The 19425-nt window shown below is 36.5% G+C and overlaps 1 protein-coding gene across 1 annotated transcript; it reads right to left on the reverse strand.

Annotated features, from left to right (window-relative positions):
- Positions 1-1182: 1182 nt before the first annotated feature.
- Positions 1183-18582, reverse strand: LOC306860883 (calcium-binding and coiled-coil domain-containing protein 1-like). The gene is made up of 15 exons (XM_079402884.1): positions 18276-18582; positions 16616-16768; positions 16426-16528; positions 14776-14978; positions 12367-12579; positions 12033-12181; positions 10838-10907; positions 10595-10750; positions 9510-9764; positions 9301-9426; positions 8774-8869; positions 7278-7365; positions 5011-5264; positions 3693-3784; positions 1183-3059 (listed from the first exon to the last, which is right to left on the reverse strand). The coding sequence occupies exons 2-15, from the start codon at positions 16745-16747 to the stop codon at positions 3032-3034; spliced, it is 1965 nt and encodes a 654-aa protein (XP_079259010.1). The 5' UTR covers positions 16748-16768; positions 18276-18582; the 3' UTR covers positions 1183-3031.
- Between the last annotated feature and the right edge of the window lie 843 nt (positions 18583-19425).

A 19425-nucleotide genomic window follows, 5' to 3' on the forward strand; every position in this document is an offset into this window, starting at 1 on the left:
AGGAGTCATCAATCCTACAGTGATTTCCCTGTTAAGGTTTTAGAGGCAGCCGTAAAGCAGGCAGCCCAGCTACATTGATTTTATAATTAGCTCCCGTCATGCTGCTAGGGGAGTGAGTGTGGAGAGGAAAAAAACCATGGGAGAGCTAGAGAGGGAGTGGTATAGGAAAAGCAACAGAGAGGGAAAAAAATGGGGTGAAGGTCAGCAAAAAGTTGTTAAAAAGCAAGAGAGGATAACAGGAGGCCAATGGTCCAATTCTACACAAGTATCTTTACAGGTAAATCAAAAGCCAGTGTAGTGCATCCATAATCTAATGTACCATTAGGACTTTGTGCTGTATCAGTGAAATCATATTCGTGACCAAAATTAGCCTTGTGAAAATGGACCTAAATGATATGGATTTTTTTACTCGTAATTATTAAAATAATGTTTAGTTATTGTGAACTTACGATGAACAACAACTGTTTGATATCAAAATGATATATTATACTAGTGTGCATATTATGTGCAATACTATTTGCAAAACCCCAAATCAATTTAGGCAAGGCAACACTATACTAAATGTAAAATATATATCCATTATACATTTTTATATTCAAAGATTTGTATTCATGTAAAAATGTATATTGAAAATATGCTGAAAATTAAGGGTAATTAAATTAATTTTTAAAGATTAAGTCTAGGTGAGTTTTGGATGACAGCAAATATAATCTAAATATAAATGAGTATGTATAAGTAAATATACAATAATGAATAAAAATATAATTTATACAAGTTGTATAAATTAGACAATTCTAACATGAATTAAAGAGCTAGTTCACCCAAAAATTTAATTTCTGTCACCATTTACTCATCCTCAAGTTATTCCAAACTTATATATGAATTCCTTTTTTCTGCTGAATACAAAAGAAGATATTTTGAAGAATGTGGGTAACCACAGTTGTTGGTCCCCATTGACTTACATTATGTTTTTTCATATGGGACCAGCAACTATTTTGAATAACTTGAGGGTGTGTAAATGACAAATTCTTGGGTGAACTATCCTTTTAACAATAAACAATATGAATAACAAAGTAATAAATGATGTAAAATTGTTAGTTCATGTTACCAATGCATTAACTAATGGAAACAAATTACCCTTATTTTAAGGTAATATCCAATACTTAAGAAGAGCCAATGGATACATAACAAACATTACATTATTTTATTAATGAAACCCATCCCACACCCTAAACAGAACCGCATAACCTACAAACAAATTAGATAAATGAAAGAAGGAATAAGTGCACAAAAAAAGTGAATTTTGCCCTGAAATGACCTGTGTTATTTTAGACATTACTGAATTTCAAGAAAATGGACAACCGTTACTTAGGATTCATTTAGCATAAACAGGTTTCTGGATTTAGTATAGTGGGTAACAGGAATCTTTTTTTGTTTTTCCAAACTGGGATTTCAGGTTCAGATGAAGTGTATCTCTTAAAAATAAGAATCGTTTTCAATCACCGATATCCTGATGCTAAGATGACGCTCTAGAATACAGCTTTAAACTATCAAAGTAAAACCTGGTCAAGCGCACAATACAAATACAGTAGACTGATGGATACAGAGTGACCGCTAAAGCCTGTTTCAGTGCGGTGTAATGGTTACATCACTTTTAAAGTCAATACAGATTATGACATGTTGTATAAAAAGCAAATAACATATAGGAGCTATTTAAACATGAGCCTACAGTAAACAGCAAGAACAAATCAACCAAACAAAATAAAAGTTCTGCATTTACAGTCAGCCCAACAGGAAAATGTTTCAAACATTTAAAAGGAAAAAAAGAACTTGTACTTTTTAATGTATGATATCTTTTCATAATATTACTTTTTAATATATGCATTAAAATATTCTCTCTGTGAATGTTATTAAAATGTAATCATGGTTATGATCAATTTTTCCTCAGGTAATGAGCTTGAACACAGCCAAATAATGTTCTCCACATGATCCACGTGACGCACCATTAAGCCATCACACATTAAATTGAATTAAAGATGAGGTTCCTTGAATTTCGTGAGGCATAATTTAAAGCAGTTCGATTCATGCCTTAAAATTAAAAGTCCTTCTTGCAGTACTGCAAAAACTTTCTAATGTATTGCCAACCTCAAGAGGAACATTAAGTAGTTAAACTGTCTGTTTTGCTTACAAATAATAATTTTATCATTAATGTAAAACAATGTTGCATGAAACTACAGTAAAGCACCAAATATAAATTTAGAGGAAGTAAATTTAAAGAATTCAATTAAAGTGACTAATTAAACTTCCCTCAGGCTCCATACTAAAGTGGATTTCCTCCAAAGAAGATCTTGCACATATGAATGTTCCATGAGGATGAGAGTAAACGTCCTGAAAGGAATCTAAAGTGCCACTCTTTGCTCTTACATTTAAACAGGACGATCAGTCGCTGGTGTATCCCATTACACATAATCAATCATTTAATGTGTGAACTTTCACACAATCTATCTTCAAAAAAAAAAAAAAAAAGTTAAAAATACTTCTACGACAAGACCCACGAAATAAAGAGCACCCAAACTAAATCTTACATTTAAAACCTGAAAGGATTTCGATGATATTGTGCTTTACATTATTGCTGATGCAGATTAATGATAATTGTTATATCAGTACAAGTCTTATGACAGAACACAAGAAAATCAAGATTGAAAAACACACACAGAAACACACTTTACTTCTTCTGCCTCTAATACAACCTTTCTCTCAATCTGCTCATTACAGACGCCTCCTGCTTGTCAGTTGATATGTGTAAAATAACACATCCGTGCAAGTTACCTTAAAACCGTGTGCGACAAAGAGGTATAATAGCTTATGCATATTCTAAGTGCATAAAGTGTAAAGCAAATTGCATATTTAAATACTCATGTCAATATGATATAAAGCGCAAATGCTTCTAAATACAAAACTCATAACACGTGTTGCACTGGTGCAAAGCAGTCCACGCTGCGCTGGCCCTCGGTTCCTGCAGTTCTGCCTCTCACCACAAGGGGCTCTCTGCCAGATCTCTGCATGACAACACACACAACAGGACAAGCATGAGTTTGGGAAGAAATGGTGCGTTTATAGACAGCAGAGGGTGAAAGAGATGGATAGAGAGAGGGAAACTGACGGAAGGGGTGGAGGAGTAGAGTTAGGAAGAGAAAGAAAGAGGGTGAAGGAGAGAAGTGAGGGAGAAAGGGTTTTAATGATGCTGAAAATTGGCCGGTGAGCGCCGTCTACCCTCTCAGTAAATCATTGCTACAGCTTCCTGTCAACGTATCTGTCCTCTTGTCCTCCCATCACAGAACTCCCCCTATCCTTTCTCTCGCTCTCTTCTCCCTCACTAATTTTATGAGGTGGTATTCAAAACTTCCATCTCCTCACCATATTCGGACTGTCACCATAAATAAAGGCCTGCATTAGCGTGTGCGAGTGTGCAAAGACAGGAAAAGTGACAGACTGTGACAGGGAGATATAAAGCGAGGCGTTCGGGAGAGAGAAGGGCCGAATATTTTTTGGGACAGTGACATATTTACTTATGTGGCTTGTGTAAGAGTATATGTGAAAATCTATCTGAGCCCGTGTCTGCAGGTCACAGATAACGACAGTGTGACTGATGGGGTTTATAGAGAGTGAATGTGTGTTTGTGCGTGCTGTACCTGAGGGTAGTGTCTCTGTTGTCAGGCAGGAGAAGAGCCATCTCCTCTCCAGAGCTGTGCCCTCGTGACATAGCGGCCTCATACTCTTCCTCCTGTAAAGCACACATGCAATCATATACGCATGAATAAAGGGCCTATTCACCGCAAGTCTGAAGAACGAGTGCAACCAGATTTTTAAAACTGCATATCAAAAGTACTTCAGTTTGAAATATGATCTGATATCATTCTGGTTGTTGTTTTTTTTTACCTGAACGCTACAGGTTTTTTTTTTTTTTAGTCAGTGCCAAAAAACCTTGCCAACAATTCAGAGAACTAAAAAAAATGCCATCTGGCTCAATGCATCTCTGTGAACTACAACAAACTGTGCCTGAAATATTATTCTGCAATATTCTGATATATTATTTTCTTTGGAAAATAGGTTTATTCTTATTCTCTTTTGAGATTTATTTTGTTTAATGCGCATGGTAAAGTTATTAAATTTGAAACCTAAACAATCTCTATTAGAAGGAATATTATTGTAGCTTGAAAAATACAATAAAATAAATCAAAATTAACAAATGGCAAGAGTTTGTACACTATTTAGAGAATCTTAGCTTATGAAAATTCATTGCATTTATTTATGTTTTATATCTAGGGTCTCTGATACCCCAAACACAGCAGTTTTTAGGTAATATCTTTCATGAAGGATGTTGAAATTGTATAAATAATCACTTAACAGAAGGAAGGTTATGATGTATCAACCTCACTTCTCAAACAGAACAAGAGCATTCAGATCCCCAAGAAAATCTAATTTTACTCAAATTTGATATTCAGAGAGTTGATTATTGTTTGGATGATGAAAACATTTATAAATTATGTAGATATTGTAGTGCCTTTTCAGAGGTTTCTCGTAATGTAGTGCAAAAACTTGATTCAGATAAACAAAAATCTGTTAATATTTCTAGTGCAAAAAAATAATAATTACAATTATAGATTCTTGTGTGTCATTTAATTACATTAGATTTGATGTAAAGAAGCCTTGAAGGTTGAGGGCACATCATAGCATAAAATGTAGGTAACATACAATTAAACTGTAATCTGCTGTAGCTCAAACAGCAGAGCATGACGCTAGCAATGCCCATTGAAAGCAAAACTCGATAAAATGGGTACCTTCAATCCACTATAAATCTCTTTGGATTAACGCGTTAAATGCATAAATGAAAATGGAAATAACCAACCTATGTGCCAATTTTTCCCTAAATATTTTTTTATGTAGACACAAATATCATTTATCCCTTTTGGATATTCTCACTGCAATAACTTGACAACAAACCCTCACCGACTCAGAGCTGTGAGCGTGTGTGTGAGCACTGGGCTGATGTGGAGATGAGAGGGGTGCAGGTTGGCTGATGACCACCGCGTTCACGCCTGAAGGGTGTCTGGGTGAAGGTGGCGGGGTGGCCGGGAGCAGCAGGTCGGCCTGGGGCTGCTCGCACAGACTGTAGTGGTTCAGAGGCCCAGAAGAGTGTGCGTCCTGCAACGCCTCTGGGTTCTCATCCTCAAAATCAGACAGCAGTGGGCTTTCTGCACGACCTGAAACCACAAATGGCAGGTGTATGTTCACAGTGATACTAAATATGTGACCCGTGCTGGCAAAATGAGTCGGAATGAGCAAATTTTCAAAAATGTGTTATTTTTATTTTCACATTCTCCATTAAAATACCTTCAAAATATGACTTGCTGGAATCGGACAAAAAATGACTAGCCGTTTGAAGGCGATAAGAGTCAGCAGATCTGATTTAGAGAAAAATCAAGTTAAAGTTTTCTGAAGATTCCAAAATATAATCACCAGGCAGCGTTGCATATTTCCTCCAATTCTTTTCTTAATAATAATTACTATATTATTAATATAGCTAATAGATAATGTTGCACATCAGATTTTTCCCCAACCATTAACTAAACGTTCATGTAAGACATAACAGATTATGTTTGTGTGAATCTCGCCAACATATATTTCCCAATAATAACTTTATACCAAGATTGCACGCTCACGAAGAGGCACGTATTAGCGCTTTGCAGATGTCAGTCAGGGCGATCACTTTGTTTTCAGCAGCATGGGTTTGAAAATCATATTTCACAGGTTTGGACTCATGTCATTGAGAATTCAATATGAATATTCACTAGGGATGCACGACATTATCAGACTGATATCGGAATCGGCCGATAATGGCTTTAAATGTAAATATCGGCCCGACATGAAAAATGATACCGATACGTCTTGCCGATAAGAATACATTAACTCACACATGTGCTCAGGGTGTGCTAGCGATTAAATAACATCAGCAGTGTGTCTCATACTTGAAGCAAAGTTTTGCCTGAATGATGATTAGAGTCACTGTTTTGGATCGCTGCATTTAAACTGAGAATGCACGTACAGAATGAGGCGTTCTGTGTCTGATAGAGTAAACAGTAATAGCACCTGCAGTGACAGCCTCCTCCGGGTCCTAACGCCCGCTCAGTAAGGAGTTTTAATTCCGTAGGGGGCACTGTTGGCCTACTTCTATTTAAATTAAAAGTAAAATAGCCTACACATTTAACATTTAGACGGTGTTTCTGATTAAATAAAGCAGTAATTGATGTATTAAAATAATGAGTATGTTTTAATTTAATGGTCAGAAGCTATAGCTTACATGAAAAAGAAAATCACAAACATGACACTTGTAAATTAAATAATTTTATATATACTGATTTATTAATTAATGTGTAATATGTTTTATTTTTTTAAACAAATCATGAGCTCTAAAAGCTTTTCAGAATTTGGTCTAAACTCTTTTGCTTTAGACCATCTACAAATGTTAAATCTTAAAATAAAATGTTAGGGTTAACACAGCATCTTTCTGGGGGCAAAAATGCAGCGACTGATATAGTTTATTTATAGTTATTTTTAAAGCTTCAATGTGCTGTCAAAAAACCTTCATTATCTTTTAATTCTAACAAATAAGTTCTTGTTAAAAACTAACCATAATTAAAAATATTTTGCTAATAATTTCTGCACAGGAGAGACTTGGTGTTGTTTCCAAACAAAAGGAAATATATCGGTATCTGTATCGGCCAAAATGAATTGAAAAATATCGGCATATCGGATATTGGCAAAAATCCAATATCGTGCATCCCTAATATTCACAAATCTGTAATGCTGCGGCACTTTGCAACAATAGGCCAACAACTTGTGGTGAGAATCAGCAGTAGTCATCCAGAAGTGAGCAGAGAAAAGTGTACTCCTCTCAGAAAACATACAAATAAAGATCATTTTAGATATTTAATTACTATTTGGAGCATTGGGATCGATAGAATAGGGCTTAATAAACTAATTTTGGTGAAAACCTCAAATTTGTGCTGCGTTGTATGGCGCTAAAGTCTCGTCATTGTGCAGGGCCGTATAACGCAGTGTTGTGCAGTGGTGTGTGGCATTTTATGATGTGGCTGTCTACCGCCTGGAGTTCTGTGGTATTGTTGTGTGAGGGCAATAAAGAAAAGAGACAGACCCACAATAGTGTCGTTGTGTAGTGATGTTTGTACAGAATTAAAGAAAGCACAGTGACTCACTGCTCTGCAGCAGCGCCGTCTCACTCCATTTAGAATCGCTCAGCACCTCCAGCCTTCTCTCCAGCTGACGGCTGTACTCCATCACTTCCTGCACACACACACACACAGTTAACAAACCTCACATTGTAAGATGAAATAAAGGTACATTGTAATGTTTAAAATACCATAATGTCCCTCATCCTCTTCTTAACAGATAACATTTCAGTAAATACTTGGTACTTTGCTGTTAGGGTTGCGTGGAAAATAAAATTTAAGGGTTTGTAATATTGTGATTGTCCGATACCAATGTGAACACATGGGATTACTGAGTGCACTCATCCTAATAAGTATACTCAGATTTGCATTTGCAAAGTTGTTTTTAGTTAGTTCATTGTTACATCCAATTTCCTTTTTTCTCTTGTTTTTCTCTTTTCTCAGTACAGCTATAGAGAAAATGATGGTAATTACTTTGTACTTACCCTTGTACTTTGTACTTACCCTAAATCTTTGTAAAACTGTTTTAGGTTTAAAATTATAGCTTAAAGTAGCTTAAATATTCTAGGTAATTTTCAATAAATAATATAGGGTGGCCATACAACCTCTTTTTCCTGGGTATGTCCTGGCCAGGATTTTGAAATTGCCTAAAATGTCCAGGTTTTGCCTTTGTTTTCATATTGACTTCATATTGAAAAAATTGCTCTCTACAGTCCCACCTTCTTGCACGCCACGATTGGTCAATTATGTACAATGCCTGAATGCTATTAGTCAAACTACTTTTCAGTCATTACCTTCAGAAAATATAAAAACAATTGGAAAACAAAGTCCAAACCTAGACATTTTTGGTCATTTAGAAATCCCAGCCGAAAAATAGGACATACGGTCACCCTAAATAATAGAAAGAAACCATCAGCCAGTTTTATTCAGATGTTAATCTTACATCATTAATATCCAAAAATGTAAACCTGGCTACTTTCACTTGGTACCCACACAAAGATACCATAAAGGTGCCACATAACTACATATGCATGACCGAACTCTTATGTTTATTTTCTGCAAACTCCATTCACAGCCCTTACATAGGTAACATACTAACCAGATGTTCCTCCACCTAGAAAGGATCATTTAACGTTTATAGCTCACGTAATATTTCATTACTTAAGAATTCATGCAAATACTAACAAAAAAACAAGTGTCAGATCTCTCTGTTTAAATCCCTCGGGCCGCTAGCCTGCTCGGCTTCCAGTGTATGTGGAAAATTGCTTTAAACCAGTGCTGTCAGACACACAGAGAGCAAAACATACTCTTGAGAGACAGCTTGCATCTGGTGTTTAGGACTGGTACAACAGCATGTTTCTGCTATGCCTTCAGGCTCATGTGAATGAGATAGTTGTTTACCAAGAGACTGAGCACACTCTGTAAACTTGTTGGATGAGCTGTGAGAACTTTTAAGATGTCTTTAATAAGAACAAGACAGCAGTGAGCACTTAAGAGTTTTGTGAGAACTGCAGAGATCTTGCCTGTATTTCTGTCTGCAACTGCTCCTTCTCTTTCTGAGCCACTCTGAGACTGGCCTTCAGCTCTTGCAGCTCACGACGAGTCTCGCTTAGCTGAACCTAAACACACAAACACAATTTTCACAAGAGGACTAGAAACCATAACAGTACATGTCTTAAAATATTTAGATTGATATTACATTGCAAATGTAATTTATGCCTCAGTTTACATTTTATAAAAATGTAAATGGTCGAGGTCATTCTAGGTCACTAAACAAATGTAAGCAAATATGTGATACTGACCATGATAACTGTTAACACTATTAAACAGACACGACTAAAAACATATTGACAAGAAAACCACTGCTCTTTATTTCTGTTTTTATTGCGGTTTACTTAATTACTTGAAAAATTTGAAACTGTGTTTATTTGAGATTAAGCTACATGCCATTGTTTGAAAGTAATTTGTTAATTATAGTAATAATTAAGTTATTAAATAAAGTTTGTGCATTAGCATATTAGCTTCTTTTTAAAAGAGTTTTTGTATTTACCCGATTGCAGTCTTTCTCTCGTCCCAGCTCCACCACTGCTTTCTCTCTCTCCATCCTCGCCTCTTGCAACACCTCCTCCTTCTGCTGGATCTCATCATTTAGGCGTTCCAGACGCACTTTGTCCAACTGTCAAGTCATGAAATTACTTTAAAGAACAACAGTCTCAAAGCTACCTTTGTGGGGTTTTTTTATTTATTTACTATACGTACCTCAGCATTCTGCTGCAGGGTCTCTTTCTCATGTGCCCATTTGGCCCTGCCCTCTCTCAGAGCCAGACTGGCATCTGCCAGCTGAAGTGTAAGCTGTGCGGCCTGCAGACGGGCCTGATGGAGCTCGGCGTGTGCGGTGTCCCTCTGAGCGACCATGTCTCTCAGCTGCCCCCTCAGAGTCTCCACACAGCGTTCACTCACGTTCAGATGCTCTTGAACACTCCGGAGTTCACTCAAAGCCACTTCATTGGCTGCCTGCTCAACAACAACACAATCATGTCATGCTCAAAAGATGGTGACAGTCTACAGGCAGTTAGGGGGGCATACATGACTCCTAGCATCCATCTGCATCAATTTCTTTATTTTCTGATCTATATAGACATTGTTCAGATTTGTCACATCTGCATTTACAACAATGGACTATTTACAAGATGCAGGGGGCAAGTTATATACAGTTGATAATTAAGTGTCAGTAAAGACATTTTACATTGTTACAAAAAAAAACTTGAAATAAATTTTCTCAAAGAATCCTGAAAACAATAACGGCTTCTACAAAAGCATATCAGAATGTTTTCTAAGGTATCATGTGACAATGAAGACCTGAGTAATGACTACAGAAAATTCAGCTTTGTACCACAGGAATAAATTACATTTTAAAATATTTATTTATTTTAAATTGTAATAATATTTCACAATATATAAATTTTTAGAACAAATAAATGCAGCCTTGTTGAGAATAATAGACTTCTTTAAAATCATGAAAAAATCTTACCAATCCCAAATTTTTGAATGGTAGTGCACACTATAATAAAATGAAATATTTATATGTTGATCGTAAAAAAATCAATTTATTAGTTGTTGTTTTTTAAAAGACATGCTTTCTGCCCCCACATGGTGTAATTACAACATCTAACAGCAGGGGCTGTCTGGACCATGCTAACCAGTCAAACCTTGACCCTCTTATAGATAACATGCACTTCACAGATAAATGGCGTCAAGTATCTATTCTGAGACAATACATCCTGTGTACACCTCACAAGACATCCAAGGTGAAAGCTGGGGTGTGAAAACTACTGGAGTGTTACCTCCTTCCTGTGAGCGCTGTTGAGTTTGTGTGTGAGGGTGGTGATGGTGTCTCGGAGCTGTAGGGCATGTGTATCTCTCTGGGCCAGAGAGCTTCTCAGACTCTGGAACTCTGCTGACAGACTGTGCAGCTCCTTCTCTGTTTGATCCAACTTTATCTAGAGTAATACACAAAACAATGATGCAGTTATGACCATGTACTTGTATTTATGCTTGCATAAGTGCATAAATGTTAGCTGACAAACCTTCAGGTTCTTGTGTTCATCCTCATCTTCCTTCTTTTGTGCTGCTGCTTTATTGGCCCGTTCCCTCATCCTACACAGATACAACACCAGAGAACCAATGCAACCATGTGGCTCATAGAGACAATAAGACATTATTTACTGTGCTAAACTGAGCTCTAGTGGGGGTCCAATCACTCCAGCAACATTTAGATGTAGTCAAGGGTGCATATGGCCACATCATATGAAACCCTATCATGTCATGATGTGCCCCAGAGAACATAGTAGGACATGTAATGCAACAAAACAATGATTTTAAACTTTTCAGAATAGAAAGAGCTTAAAAATGCTTAATTCAATGCACAAGTCATCAACATGCAGTGATAATTATGTAGTATGTGTGTGTAGCCTTTAGACCACTTGTTGAAGTATGTAGTCATGAAATTAAGAGAAAATATTTAGGAAACTGGATGACAAGTGGTTACTGGAGACAAATTTGATACATGCTAATAGCATACCTCTTATAAACTCTTATGGGTTATTTTTAGTGAATTAAAACAGTAAAAATAGTAATGCATTAAAATATTTTTTTTTTCAAAAGCACCGAAATCAAAATTATACTTTTCATTTAGGCAAAATCTGAAACCAATGTTTTGGTAATTAAACTCGGTATGCAGTTCAGGTTGTCTGGTTTATCAGTGATGAACCAGTTGTAGTAAAATTCTTTGGAAACAAGCCACTTCTCCACATTTCAGCCTAACAAATGTTACATTTTTCTACTCTAGCATTGGTCACAGCAAAGTGCATCCACACAGCTGACGTTTTGTAGCTTATCCACTGTTTGTGCACGGAATAGGCACCAGAGTCATCAGAGAAGTGCCAATTGTTTCAGTCAATAATTTCGTCCCTTCAGAACTATTTTTGAAATTTCAGTGCATCACTTATTAAAAAACATAGAATGTGACTGCTATTATAGCTGCGATTGTAGCCTGATTTCCTAAATGAATGTCTCTTATGAGTTGATTCTAAATGGTTTGAATTAGTCTGAACCACTGCCCTATATAATTTACAGCATCAACAGAGAGACAGCTTCTTTCATATGTAAATCAAAATGTTCATTATATGAAATGCACCCAAATGAATTGGAATCAAATCAAACTGAGAAATCTAAAACAATACCCAGCCCTACATTCAAGAACTAAGAGACAAAGCTTCTCACCTTTCTAGGTCAGTCTCTCTCTCCAGGCCTCTCTGGGTAAGGAATTTAATGTCCTCCTCTAGCTCTCTGATTCGCTGCTCATTAGCTTCTTTTTGAGCCAGCAGGGCTCTCTTCTCCTCTGTCAGGGCTTCCCCTACATCCTCAACTTCCTAAAAGAGAGAGGTGTGATGGTAGTGAGGTGTTTACTCTAAAGCGTAACACTAAAAATCGTTTAGCAGTTAGCTTTCTGTCAGTGTGTGTGAACATATACACCACAGTAAACACAGTAAAGACTAAATATACACACAACTGTGACCCGGGGCTGACCACACAGGATCATGAGTGTTTACACTACCTTCTGCTTCTTCTTCATCTCCTCAACTTTCTCCCTATATTCTCTCACTTCCTCCTTCAGCTCACTGATCTTTCTTTCCAGCTCCTTGCGGCTCTGCTCCCAGGAGCTTCTGTCTCTCTCTCTCCTGCCTTTCTCCCTCTCCACGTTCTGGTCTGCTGCTTCCAGAGCCTGGAGCAGCTCAGCACGCTCCTTCAAACACTCCTGGAGACGACTCTTGTTAGGGAAAAACAACAGAGAAAGATTAAGACATTAATTTAAAAAATACATATGATGGAGACCCAGTTGTAAATTAGGTCAGTTGTACATCAATCGATTAAAAAGTTGAATTAATGCCCTTAGTTGTAAACAACGTCTCAGATAATCTGATAATAACCAGCTCCCTCAGAATCTGGGTCCAATTTTGAAGACATCACGGTTTACAGAGACTCTACTTGCATCCTTAACAATGATTTTTTTCCCTCATCTAGCTTAGATTCTGCATTTCTCCTTTGGACAGCCATTACTTTCAAAATAATCTTGGCCAGACGGGCTATTCTACTTAAGTGGAAGTATACTTCCCCTCCATCTCATGACAGGTGGATACAGGACATTTTCTATTGTGTTGGGCTTGAGAAATTGAGATGTTCACTCTCTGGTTCACTTAAATCCTTTTAGAAGACTTGGGATCCCTTCTTAAATTACATTAAAGGTTTACCTTGTTCACCTCCAACTGGTAACGATCCATAACTATTATAAAACTGACTTCGGAAGGAATTTAAAGTTTACTGTTATTATTTTCTTTAATTACTGGTTTATTTATTTAATTTATTATTAGTTTTCTTTTCCTCAGTTTGAATCATTTAGGGGGATATTTGGGTTGAGGGAAGGTTTGTGGGAGAGATTAATGATAGACTGTTTCCTGTGGTCTATTACTTTTCTTTCTATGATGTACCATACTGTAACTGTCACTGAAAATGCTAATAAAAAGATTTGAAATAAAAAGTTGAATTAATTACCCTATATGCTGATTAATCAAGTTAATAACATATCAATTAGGGATGTCAGTAATTAATCAACAATCAAGTAATTGTCGATAAGAGATGTAATCGATTAAAGCTATCGATGTTCAATTAAGCAATTTAATTTTGGGGTGCGTGCGGCTCACGCACCAAAAACATGCAAGCAGAGATGAGGAACGGTGACGATTCACTAATGTACAAATTATGCTTTTAATTTGATCCAAACTAATATATATACAGTATATATATATATTCCTACAACTACGGCTTATTCATTTGTGGCCACAGTCCATGTTTCATTAATTTGTTCCCTAGATAACCCATGATTTAACTCAAATGAGGGAACAAATTAATAAATTGTAGGAACTAATTCTTAATTTATGCCCAAGAAATCTTAATTTTACAATCCTGCTACTAGCCTTTTATTTAGACTAAAAAAGCCTTTCATTCGGGTGAGGAAACTGGCGTTCTGAGTGGCTTTTGCACATCCTGTCATGCCGGTGACAGTAGATGCATTTTTCAGTATTAAGGTTAACCATTAATCGATTAATTGAATGTTAATTTAAATGACGATCGATCATGGGAATGATTGAAAACTGACAACCCTAATGGCTAATATCAGTATTTGCTGTGAAAACATTATTGTGGCAGATCAAGTAATTCATTAAATGCATGATCTTATACTATAATTAATAATAAAGTTTAGTGTGATTATATAATATAAATAATTATCTTAAATGTCTTTTTTTCTCACAAATGCTTAAAAAATACATCACCTCTAAAGTCAAATCAAATAAAAACAGTAAGAGATATAAGACAGCACCAATGCTATATCAGTAACAAAACAGCATTATTGACTTGGTTGGAAAGCTCAACACAGGCGTCTAAAGCTGTTCGTGTGATTTTTAAACCACACAACAAACCCACACATTGTGGCAATGTTAAAATGGAGACTGTCTGTCTGAGGTCTATAGCCTTCTGTGGATAAAAGTGTCTATACACTGGGAGATCTCTCAATTGCATTTTTACCCTTTCTTGCCCAAACAACAGTGTAATTTTTATTGTATTACTGTAAACTTTTCTAACTTGCTAGGAAAAAAGTATGAAACACTTTTAACTGACACTTAAGACTGGTTTTATGGTCCACGGTCACATATAAATTGTTTAGTGAATAAAAATTGTATAACATTTTATTTGTGATATGATTTGTGCAGTACTACTATTTCCTTGCTATTTTTGGCTATAGAAGGATGTTTTGGCTCTATTATTGTGTTTGGAAGCAGCAGGTTATGCATCTGCAGGTAATGCTTCCACCCTAGGCAACTGGATCCGGCATAGTCTTATTGTGTCTCATTTGTGTGAAATGATGGACTGAATTAAAGTCTTAACATATTTTTTGAGAGCCTCTGACCTGCAGTAGCTGGGCTCTGGGGATGACCAGCAACATGTCCTCGGCCACTTCCTCCCCCTGACCCTCCTCCTCCAGAGTCATCAGCTCCTCAAGGGGCTTTGGGGCTGAGAAGGTAAAGGCAGTGCTGCGAGAACAAACCTCTTCTTTTCCATCCACATACACAAACTGGTACTGCTGGGCATTAGGCCCTGGTAGGTAAGAAGCTGAAGAGGGGAGAGAAGAGGGCAGCTGTGAAAGGCCAACAAAATTATAAACAATTGTCATGTGTCGGCTCTGGTTTTGAATATAGGCGAAGCATATTTAAATATTTCCTGTCTGGTTATTCATAGTGAGTGAATTTGGAGATTTCATAGACAACCACATGAAGCCTGGGGCACTGCTGATGACCTCATGTGGTTTCTTTCTGAGGTCATAAATGCACTGTCTACATCACCATTACTCACCACAAATTACAATTCTGCACCGTGCAAATCTCAGCCCAGATGACACTTTCACAGACACACACTTGCAAAAACTCAAGACTTGCACTACCATTCAAAAATTGTTTTTTTTTTTTTGTTTTTTTAAAGAAATTAATACTTTTATTCAACAAGGATGCATTAAATTGATGAAAAGTGACTGTAAATACATTTATAATGTTACAATTTTAATTTCAAGTAAATGGCTGTTCTTTTTATTAAATGGCTATATTTTCTATTAATCAAATAATCATTAAAAAATGTAAAATTGTGTCTACCAAAATATTAACAAGCACAATTAATAATGATCAGAAATGTTTCTTAAGCAGTAAATCAGTCTATTAGAATGAGTTTTGAAGCATCATGCTTCAGTGACACTGAAGACTGGAGTGATGATGCTGAAAATTCAACTTTGTCATTGCAGGAATAAATGACATTTTAAAATGTATTCAAACAGAAAAATTACTCTAAGTTGTATTAATATTGTACTATTTTTTTTATAAAAAAATGCAGGCTTGGTGAGTATAGACTTCTTTCAAAAACAAACAAGCAACAACAAAATGTTACTGACCCCAAACTTGAACGTTAAGGAATGTTACTTTAAAAGAAGGATATAAGGTCCACACTGTAGATTAATTACTACAGATGTGCTTTTCAAAAATCAGGTAGTCACTGGGTTGTCTCAAAGATTAATCGACTCTTTAATATTAATCGGCTATAGGGAATAATTAGAAAATCAGGTATGTTTGCACTAAATTTAATGGGTGTCATGGGGTTTTACCATGTTGATAGAACTGCACGCTGTAGCATAGCAAGATAAAACCTTTTCAAATAAATTGCATCTCTAAAATCATTCTTTTTAAAGCATCTCCAACTCTACATAAAAATGTGCAGAGAAGCAAGTCAGTCAAGGGTAATTTGGGAGCATCCTGCCCATCCCTACTAACTAACTAACTACAGGCGAATTCCTTTGTGGCATTTTATCTCCTTCACAGGCCATTCGAGGAGGAACATTTGCTAATGTACTGAATGCACCTCAGTGAATGAGACCAGCAGTTGGGTGAATCAATGCAATAAACTGTAATTAGCTCCTTTAATGTCCCTAAAGCACTCTATTCTTTATTCATACTGTATTGAGACTATCGGCTGACTTTCAAGAGGGCTTGAACACTCAAATCAATGCTTCAGGGACCTTGGAAATTAACACAGCAGTTGGCAGAGGTCCCCTCTTTGTAGCTGGATGGAGCTACTGCCCAAACAAACGTATGGTAGTCCTTGACTGATGACCAGCCAACCTGAGGGTAAAAGGACACAGAACAACTTTAATTAAGCAAAATAGCTACATCAATGCTGAAGAACCTGGAGATGGCACTATCTCTTACCTTAAATAGTCCAATCCAGTCATTACTGGCCCATGTGTGCTGTGGGTTGATGGTGTAGTGGCAGTCCACTCTGCTCTGAGGAAAGTAGCAACTTCCAACATTGCGAAACTCCACCCCCCATGTCTTCTCCATGGCAACAGAATAGGGATGCACCTAGGTAAATAGTAAAATGATAATTGGCATGCCATTTAAAACTACTTAAGAATTTTTTTTTTAGCATTCCTTTAATTATTATACATGTAGTTTTATGGTGTGATTATTTGAGAGATTATGTGAAATATTGGCATTTCCAAAAAAAAACAAAAAAAAATTCCATTGAGCTGAAATAATGGTTTAAAAACATTATAGAAAAACAAAAATGCATACAAAATAAAATAAAATTTAACAAAATCCTGAGGGTAAGAAAAAGTTAATAGACACCATTTATCCCATTGAAGTATATCAAAACAATAATCTTTAAAAAAAAAAAAAAAAAAACATTAATACGCTATATCCACATTTTATCTAAAACATTTTTTTGTTTTTTTTCACATCCATGGAACATCTACATTCCTCAAAAGTTACTTTATAGTGGAAAAAGGCTTTTTAGATTATTAAAAAAACATGGTTCTTTAAGAACTGGTCACAGAACGGTTCTTTGGGGAACCCAAAATGGCTCTTCTATGGCATCACTGTTAAAATACACTTTTGCAAATACACTATCTTTATATGTATGCCCTATTTGCCTATATCCACATTTACAATTGCACAATATACAGTAATACAGTTGTATGGACATTATTATCAAAGCTTATTGAGCACAGTAGGGGAGAGGTGAGTGTATTGCGCAAGTGAAGAGGAGATGAGTGATGTTGAGTGCAGACTTTCTTTAGTCGGACACACATCAGCTCTTAGAGAGCATTAGTGACAGGCTGTCGGGTGCCACAAATGCTGTGACTGACTTTGTGAACTGCATGGATTACAAGCAATGACAGGTGGGTTCATCATTAGAACCACATAATAAACTACACACTCCATAATTAGACTCTCCATGAACAGGCCAAGGACGCTTTCTGATGTCAGAAACTTCCAGCTTCAATGCTTTTTTATTTGAAAAGATTAAAGATAACTTGATTCCTCGTGATGTGACTCATTTAAAATAAAATAGCTGGTAAAATGAGCGAAACAAGTGAAAAACAACAGATATACACTAATATAATGTACTTAAATATTACTTGACATGTAACACCAGATTGTTGTGGCATAATAAAAATAATGTTTACAATAGTTCAATAATTGCTACAATAGTTTACTCCTTTGTTTATTGGTTTTACTGACTAGCAAAAACAAAACTAATACTTTTGCATTGCCAACAATCGTGGATGGCTATTGCAAGCGAGGCCCAAAGTTAGAAACAATCTCAAGTTACTCTACAGCGTGGCAACAAACAAGAAAAACAATGCATACGCAGATCTGACACTTTGTTACAGCAATTTTAAAAAGGACATGACAATATTATAACACTGTAATAGTCAATAGACAATTCCCTGGGACTGCCTCAAATGAGATGGGATGTTATAAACATGGCATGCTTTTGTCTCTACAGTAGCTGCGTGCTACTGAACATGCAGCATTTTTTTCTTTGTGGAAAAAACCGCAAGCGTCGTATAACAAAACTCACCCGATTTATCTTAGATAATCAGAACAATGTCCTCTTGGAAAGCGATGTTCGGTGATAAAGGAGAAAACATGTATGAGACTGATGACAAGAACAATTTACACTGACACATTCGCCGAGATGAGCTGAACCTCACAACAATAACAAAAACAGAAGCATGGGTGCTCTGGGGGTCTCGGTGCATTATGGGAAATGTAGTTCCAGAGCTGGATCTGAATAATGGCTCAGAGACTCAAAAAAACTAAAATCCCCATCTGTAATGACGAGGCTTTGAAGGTCGACGTGAAAAGTCAGACGTCATGGTAACGGTATAGCTATTGGAGCTTTGATTGGTTCGCATTTCTCATCGGATTCATCGACTTGGTTTCTATTGGTTAAATAAATGTGTCAGTCAACTGCTGACCAATGTGATAGGTGCAGGTCAGGAACGCATGGAGAAAAGCAACGCGATTGCGAAATGAACTAGTGATGGGAAGTCTGACTCGTTTCCGCGAATCGGTTCTTTTGAACGGTCTAAGACAACAATGCAATGATTCATTAAAATACTTCTCGACTAAAAATGCATATGCAAATTAATATAAATGCCATGCATGGAGCAGAATGTTCTATTTTTATTTCTATGTTTTATTGATTGATTGATTGATTTCTAACTAGCCCCTACTTGAAGTACAATCAAACTCAAACTATCAGCTCAATCGTGGGTTTGTTACGAACCGGACATGTCTCTTGTTTAGATGACTCGAGATCCGCTCGAGCCGATTCAGTTCGTTTAGAACGATTCGGTCGGTCTGTTGTAAACAGTTTCAAAAGATTCTTTAAAAAGATCCGGTTCAAAAGAAGGATTCGAATGTTTGAGGTTTGAAAGATGCATTTTATATAATATGCAGCAATCCCTGGGACATAATATAAAGCACCTGAGTCAGACATATATGGTTTACATTGTCTCTCCCCATGCTTGACTGATGACTGCAATAACCTAATGTCTTTAAACGACATCTTTTCAGTGTTATTCCGCTTTGAGTCTCAGTAGGCACACACATTCAGCTTGAGTAAACAGCACTCTACATTTCTTTCTGACTCACAGAAACTTGAAACTAGAATGCTTGCCTGTGAAGCTGAAAAGCAGATGCTAAATGCCTATCGTGTTTCAATA

The sequence above is a fragment of the Barbus barbus genome (assembly GCF_936440315.1).
Source record: "Barbus barbus genome assembly, chromosome: 41".
Taxonomy (NCBI): Eukaryota; Metazoa; Chordata; class Actinopteri; order Cypriniformes; family Cyprinidae; genus Barbus; species Barbus barbus.

Bases quoted from the DNA above. Each gene is read 5' to 3' on its own strand.
- LOC306860883 (XM_079402884.1), bottom strand. From the start codon at position 16,747: ATGGAGAAGACATGGGGGGTGGAGTTTCGCAATGTTGGAAGTTGCTAC. The intron at 12,182-12,366 runs GTAGTGTAAACA...TCTCTCTTTTAG, and splicing joins AGATGAAGAAGAAGCAGAAG to GAAGTTGAGGATGTAGGGGA. The intron at 9,765-10,594 runs GTAACACTCCAG...GTTGTTGAGCAG, and splicing joins ACAGCGCTCACAGGAAGGAG to GCAGCCAATGAAGTGGCTTT.